The sequence below is a fragment of the Nothoprocta perdicaria genome, unplaced genomic scaffold (assembly GCF_003342845.1).
Source record: "Nothoprocta perdicaria isolate Ctin4 unplaced genomic scaffold, notPer1 scaffold_130, whole genome shotgun sequence".
In the NCBI taxonomy this organism is placed as follows: Eukaryota; Metazoa; Chordata; class Aves; order Tinamiformes; family Tinamidae; genus Nothoprocta; species Nothoprocta perdicaria.
Window position 1 is genome coordinate 674449 of NW_020454428.1, and position 7584 is coordinate 682032.

Here is a 7584-nt window from a genome sequence, read left to right on the forward strand (position 1 = left end):
GGCGGGACAGAGCGAATAGGATGAGCGGCGGTGTGTACCTGCGCGTGCGCGGCGCTTCCTTCCCTCTCCCCCCCGCCTCCCTTGCGCATGCGCGCTGCGGGCGGCGCTTCCAGGCGCGGGGCTCAAGGCAGCGGCGYGGGGAGGTCGCGGGAGGCGCCTGGGGCTTCTGCGCATGCGCGACGCGGGAGTCGCGTGGCTCTGCGCGCGCAGCCGTGACGGGCTGGGCGCTCCCCCCCGCCCCCCAGGAAGTAAATGAGGGCCTGGAAATGGCCGGCCGCGAGGCAGCGGAGATCCAGGTGTCCGAGCTGGAGCTGCTCTCTAGCATGTTCCCCTACGAGGAGGAGTTCGCTGTGACCGACCAGCTGGCCGTGGCAGAACTGAAGCACTACGTGGAGAGCCTGTCTGCGGAGGTGCCGGCTTCCAGAGCGCGGTTTGTGCTGAATGTAAAGGCAGAAGGCCCCGGTGCCTCCATGGTAAACAAGCAAAGACTCGCAAACAGTCAGTATTGTGGGAGCTCAGGTCGGATTTCAGGGCTGCCTTCAACTTCTGATCCTTTGTTTCCAGGTGGAGTTCTCTATGTGCTGTGCTCTGCCATTTAAATACCCAGCTGTTCCACCAGAAATCACTGTGAGGTATGACATTAAAATACAATCAGTACAATTAAATACAAATCATAAAAATGTTTAAAAGCTACAGTATAATACAGAAATAGGTACAAAAGCAAAACCAGTATGTTTTTTTTTCATGGTGTACAGTCAAACTTAGCCAGGCAGTGATGGCAGAATAAAAGCAAATTTGTAAGGATATGATTTCTCTAGTGCCTTGAACATACAGGTTAAAAAAATGGGAAAAGAATGGMGAAGTTCCTGATCCTGTACAGAGTGGTCACGTAAAGATGCCATTCATACCTCTAATGCTGAGGGACTGTTACCTGGTTTAACATGGCCAACCTTGAAGGAGTAAAAGGTTGCTCAGTAGCCTTGTTCTTCCCTTATCACAGTACTGTTACTCCCTGACTACTGTTACTTTTACTGGAATGTTTTTATTATGTATATTTTAGGAAATTACAGATTGATAGCACTATGTGCGGACTAAACAACACACTAGTTTAATGTTAGGATCTTTTTATAACTAATATGACTTAAGTATCAGCAGTGAGTAAAAACCATCTAAATATGCCTGTAGTGTTTTGTTTGTTTTTTTAAGAAGTTTGAAGTAAAACTGAAAAACATGCTGAAATGTAAGCAAACTGCCRCTGCATCTTTGTTTTTCTCTAGGTCATCACTACTAAACCGCTCTCAGCAGATTCACCTGAACTCTGATCTAAAAACATACTTGCWGCAAAACTGCAGCGGTGAGCCTTGCATGTTGAGTGCAAGGCAATGGGTTAAAGATCATGCAGTTGCTTACATTGACAGAGAGCTTTTATCTTCCTCGGTGACGACATCAGATGCGGTGCAGGCAGAAGACATCATTTTCACTAGATTATGGATCTACAGTCATCATATCTACAACAAGCAAAAAAGAAAGAATATTATTGATTGGGCCAAGGAGCTCTCTCTCTCAGGGTTTTGCATGCCTGGGAAACCAGGTGTTGTTTGTGTAGAAGGTCTGCAGAACAGCTGTGAAGAGTTCTGGTCAAGGTTAGTTTTTCACTGTATTTAAGTACCGTTAATGGTTATAATATTATGGGGTGGATTTGTTTGTTTGTTTGGTGTTATGTAGCCAGAAGGTGGAAAACTCATCCCACCTTCCAACCTCCTGTCTGTGGAGGATTTGTCCTTGTCAGAGTGTGTTTACAACTCTAATAAGCCACTCTACTGCTGGCTACAATGATAGAAGTTGCTAATACAGAGGCCACGTTCTTTTGTTTTCTCTGGTTTTAAGCGTGTAGCTGTTGTACTCTAATCTTTTTACATGCATATATTTTTATATTGTTTTATGTTCATATCTTATTCTGCTTTCATAACTCATGTTTTTGAATAACGCAAACTAAATGAACATTACTATTTGAAAATACCAGTTRTTTTTCATACTCTTTTGTGATACCTTCTAAAACTGTCTGCATTGTACAGCTACATCTCTATTTCTGCTTTTGCTTTCAGAATTAGAAGATTAACGTGGAAGAGAATTTTAATTCGTCACAGAGAAGATGTTTCTTTGAAAGGTGGAACATGTGATGAGATTCAGAAACTAAGAAGATTCTCCACTTTGGAAGAAAAGTGTTTTGACGCTCATGGTCCCAGAGGAAATCATATGGATTTGGGGCAGYTGTATCATTTTTTAGAAGAAAAAGGATGTGCTGATATTTTTCAAATGTACTTTGGAGTTGAAGGACATTAGATTGCTACAGGTGTAACTGCCTATGTTTGTTAATTAATCTTTAAAAGAGATTCCATAGYTTTTCTGAAACAGTTGATCAGCGAAGGGATTGGGAGTTTTTTCTTTTTAAGATGAATCCAGTTTTCCGTGAAAACGAATATTCAGTGAAATCTTGAATAATTAAAATCACTAAATAAATGCTTTACTGTAGCTTTAGATTTTAAAATTAAGAGTATGTACCTAATTTCCAAGCTAGAAAAAAAGTGTTTAATAAACTACTGGGCAGAATTCCAGATCATGGAATTAGAGCGAATAAAATATCTGCCTGTGAAGAGAGAAAAATGATCGTAGGCATCTCGGGAAAGGAATACTGTTGTTTATTTRTTACTCTATTTGCATACACTACATGAAGACTTTTAGTCATTTTTTCTCTTTCTGTCTGAAAGTATATYCTGTCATGATCAGGTTTATAAAAAATGGAAAAGAGGAGGGCAGCTTCACTAAGGTCTTAGTCATGTGTGTAGTTTCACTAGGAGCTAGGATACCTATTAACAGGATCAAAGGTTTTTCATATATGAAAATGTGTACAGGTAAGAAAGATACTGTGGTGCCTTCACTACATTTGCAGCTGAGGAGTCCAGTGTGATGTTTACTCATGTTATAGTAGAAGCTTATCTAGGATCAGGTTCCTTCACAGTACACTCCAAAACAGCAAAACCGTCCTTACCCTACTGCATTTACAAATATGCAGTGTTTTAAAGTGTTAATTTAATGCTACACATTTTTGAGTCTGATTTCAACAAGTTCATATCCAAGATATGAAGGCTATTTATTTGTTTGTTTCTGTGCTTATGGTTTCTGTATCTAAATCATGTACATATTGTAAAATGCAGACGCTGGTTATTACTGATGTTAATATTGCTGTGTAAACAGTAAACTTCTTACCTTTCAAATTTCAGGTGTGSGCTGTGTGAGACACCCCTTGCAATGTCATTCTGCAGTGATTCCATTCACCAAGTGCAGTATTGCTTTACCTGAACTTTGCAGGAATAATGCAGATTAAGTGAAAGGACCTAAGCCATGCTCGAAACCTTGCTACTTTAAGACATACTGATAGAAATCAAGTTCAAAGATATYGCAGATAATTTTAATGCCGTATTTCTCATACAAAATAAATGCCTTTTTTGTATTCTATCATTAATTGATAAATTCTTATAGGATTTTTTTTTTTAAAAAAGGGAGTAGACTTGTAAAAATATGTTGAAAATAAACCCAGCTCTGCCTGCTCCTTTGTAAGGTAAACATGTCTGTGCCTCGAGCATCCTGGAGAGAGCTGGCACCACAGGCAGACCGAAGCCTTTCCTGGCTTGTTACTATCGACACCCGCGTTTGCAGGGAGATGCCTTCCCGCCAAAACCACCGTGGCAGTGCTTTCATCTGCCCCCTCCGGGTCCTCCGCCYCTCGGGGTGATTTCACGCTTTCCCCCTGCCTCGCACCGGCCTCCGCTCCCGGCGGGAGTCACCGGGATCCCGCGCAGCCCYTTCCCGCCGCGGGGTTGACCAGCTGTCCCAGCGCCGAGGGCGGCGTCTGCGCCTGCGCGGGCGCTGCTGCGCAGCTGGCCCCTCCCTCCCTGCCTCCGTCCCGGAAGTGCGGCGGGCCGGGAGGCGCTGCCGGGCCCCGCGCGCCCCTCGGCGCCATCATGGGCGGCAAGAACAAGCAGCGCACCAAGGGCAACGTGCGGGTGAGCGCTAGCGGCGGGCGGGCCGGCCGGCGCCCCGGCCCCGGCCCCGGCCCCGGCCCCGGCGGGAGAGAGGCGGCCGCCACGCCTGGGCCTCCGCCGCCGCCTCTTCGGGCCGGGCCCTCCTGGCGCCGGGTGGCGAGGCCAGGCCTCGGGTGGCGGCCCGCAGCCGTGGCTCCGCTACGAATAATAATTAGAAAATAAAATAAAAAGAGTGAGGGTGGTTTCCTTTCGCGGTGGGGGGTTATAAGGTTTTTCCAGAGACCTGGGCGGGTAGGAAAGTGCCATTGCCAAATCGCAGGGGTGCAAGTTCAACTGTTTATTTTTAAGTACAGTAAGCGTGATTGTCTGTATCGAGCCCGATGATGCAGCTGTTGTGGTGTTCCTGCTTTACGTGCCTTCTGAGTGCTCACACATGGCGTCCTCTCAGTAAAGGAGAATTTTGTGTGAAACACACGTGTGGAGAATACCTACTCTCACCTTTCTTCCCCTCCGTATGTCTGGAGGTGTTTAGGGAACACAGTGAAGCATGTCTGTATACTGAAAATTTCTTAAGCGCAAAAAATAGTTCAAAAGTACAGTGGTTATATAAATTCTGACTTAGTAATTTTTTATTCCTAGTGACAGTTGCCCATTTTTTTTTCTCTCTTGTTTAGTATTGATAGTTTGCCAAGGTTTATTTCACTCTTTTGAGTTTTTGAGGTGTCAGGACCCAGGGAATATTACAGAAAAGCCTGAAGCATCAGCCAGTTTTGAGACATACTCCTCTAAGCAGTGGCCATGAAATGTGGAGCCGCTTGTGTGATTAGCCCAGTGTTGATTTGACTGGGACAAGCTGTATGAGGTGCTGAGCTCCAAAACACTCGCTTTAATACTAGTGTGATAGTGCTGAGTTATATCTTGCTCTGTTATTCTGTATGTTGGTAGCATCTCTTTGTGATGGTGTTTCTCTCTCCCACCTCTCTCCCACCTCTCCATTTTTTCCCCCRTCTCCTCCAACGTTAATGCACACGCCTTGGAAGCTATACCAGTTTGTATGCAGTGACGTGGAAAGAGCTGAAGGGAAGAAAAGTAGTGAAGGAGGGTAAATGGTTTCTTAGATARGTTGTTCATGTGCAGAAGTATGGCCTTACTATGCTTTTTCATATGTATGTAAAAACAGTGCCATTTTGCATAAGTATTCACAGACTAAAATGGAATGAGAAAATGGAATGCCAATTCAAAATAATTTAAAATATTTTTTTTCAGGTCAAACTTCTATGTTTTAAGTGTAGGTAGCCTTTTTGGAAAGTTTTTGTTTTAAATATAACATTAATTRTACAATATAAATAAATTCAGTTGTTTCAAATGCATGAAAAAGAATAAAGTAGTTTAAAGCGACCAAAATAAATAATGTCTCTATTTTTCAATCAGCCTTCTAGTAGTGGTCGAGCAGCAGAGCTCCTTGCCAAAGAGCGTGGAACGGTGCCTGGGTTTATAGGCTTTGGGACCTCTCAGAGTGATCTTGGATACGTTCCTGCAGTTCAAGGAGCAGAGGAGATAGACAGCCTTGTGGATGCRGATTTTCGAATGGTCCTGCGAAAACTCTCAAAAAGGGACGTCACAACAAAACTAAAAGTAGGTAAATCCTCTGTCCTCTGTACGTTTTTTTAATGGAAGAACAATGCATACATTTTTCTCAATAGTGGGAGAGTAATGTGTTGAAGTAGCCAGTTCATTGCAGTAAATTTGCTAGAATAAACCAGTTTTTTTTTGGCTTGTATGTTTACATGTTACATAAACCACTTATGAATGTGTGTGATTGACGGGGTATCTTGGAGGACTTATGAAATGGTTCCTCAGCAGAGCAGTCATAAAGAATCTCTAAAAGATGTATTGCATCCTACTAAGTTAGAAGAAATGATTTGTTGAAAATTAAAATGGCAGTCTGTTGTAAACAGAATGCACCTGCCTGGCATTTCTTAAGCCTTTTTTTTTTTTTTTTTTTTTTTTTTTTTTTTTTTTTTTTGATTGTAGGCTATGCAAGAATTTGGGACAATGTGCAAGGAAAGAGAAGCAGAAGTTGTTAAGGGTGTACTTCCTTATTGGCCAAGAATTTATTGTAAAATCTCACTAGTAAGTATTAAGATATAAAAATTTAGACTCTTTGGACTACTTTCTGTGAAAATCCTTAAGGCAGTAGTATTGATATATTTAGCTCTATTTTTGTTGAGTGTCCTGTCTTATTCTACAAAAAAAAGATTCAGGTTGATAGAAAATAACATTCCTTGTAGTTAATATGTTTCAGTGTACTATGGGTTTTTCTGGGAAAAAACAGAATTGTTGATACCTGAACTGTATTTTAGGGATGGGTATAGCTGCTTGTTAGAGCTTTGTTAATAAAAGCATGATAGAACTTTTTCAAAACAGGTTTTTATATATATATTGTGTGTGTATACATATATATATATATATGGAGAGAGAGCGTGTTCATGAAGCAGAAACTGTTTAGTTAACATAATTATAAGCATTCTTGAGGAAGGGCTAATAGCTGTCCATGCTGATTATTAAAATAAATAAAAGTATATGTAGCCAGATAACCCATAATATTCCGACCTGGTGTTTTAACACGTACCCAAAATATCTCAGCAGGCATCCTCCTGTTGCAGACAGGATATTGGATGAAACGAATCGCTCTTCTGATCCATTAGAGCCATTCCTCATATGTTCTTTAGGAGCCAGGAGCGTAAAAAGTCATGATGCTGTAAATTCATTCACAAATAATTGAAGGTGGCAAATAAGTGATTTGTATAGGCTTCTGGATATTCAGATATTCTCACTTCTATTGGTCCCATTTCTTACCAATATTAAAAGACAGCTGTAGTTAGGGATATCAGCAAAGAGCTACAGTTTTGGATGTGTCACGCGTATGGAGATGCTGATTTAGGACCTTTCCCTGTATTTGGGGATGACCCTGAAAAACACTCATTTTTCATTTTTCTGCATATTTTCAAATCTCCCTAGCCTGATTTGTTGTAAAGATGCCTGTACCGTGAGAGAACTTTTCTCTTTATTTGGAAGATATGAGGATGTAAAGATACACTAAAAGAATTCTTGCTTTGCAATATTTGGCATCAAGTAATACCCTTCTTGAGACAATAAAACCTTCTTTGCCTTTTTAAACAGGATCATGATCGCCGTGTCCGAGAAGCAACTCAGCAGTCCTTTGAGCAACTGATTCTTAAAGTAAAGAAGCACTTGGCTCCTTACTTAAAAAGTATCATGGGGTATTGGCTGATTGCTCAATGTGACATTTACTCGCCTGCCGCTTCTGCAGCAAAAGTAGCTTTTGAAAAAGCTTTTCCTTCAAGCAAGCAACCGGAAGCCTTAGCTTTCTGTAAAGATGAAATTCTCAATGTGAGTTTATGTGTCTAAACTTGGTCATTATTTTTGTCCTGCTTTGTGCAAGTCCCGCTTATTTTGTCCTGCTTTGTATCACTTTTTAATACAATTTGAAGACTCATCCTGTCCCTAACCTATTCCT

The 7584-nt window shown here is 41.8% G+C and overlaps 2 protein-coding genes across 2 annotated transcripts in view; both read left to right on the top strand.

Annotated features, from left to right (window-relative positions):
* The first annotated feature begins 266 nt into the window (after positions 1-266).
* RWDD2B (RWD domain containing 2B) lies at positions 267-3362 on the top strand. Its single transcript, XM_026033682.1, has 4 exons — positions 267-473; positions 565-632; positions 1278-1643; positions 2106-3362. The coding sequence occupies exons 1-4, from the start codon at positions 267-269 to the stop codon at positions 2341-2343; spliced, it is 879 nt and encodes a 292-aa protein (XP_025889467.1). The 3' UTR covers positions 2344-3362.
* A 660-nt stretch (positions 3363-4022) lies between these two features.
* The window catches only part of LTN1 (listerin E3 ubiquitin protein ligase 1), a 28408-nt gene continuing 24846 nt past the window's right edge, over positions 4023-7584 (top strand). The window contains exons 1-4 of the mRNA XM_026033650.1: positions 4023-4064; positions 5475-5678; positions 6078-6176; positions 7227-7457. Of these exons, the coding sequence (XP_025889435.1) occupies positions 4023-4064; positions 5475-5678; positions 6078-6176; positions 7227-7457 (576 nt within the window). The remainder of the gene's footprint in view (positions 4065-5474; positions 5679-6077; positions 6177-7226; positions 7458-7584) is intronic.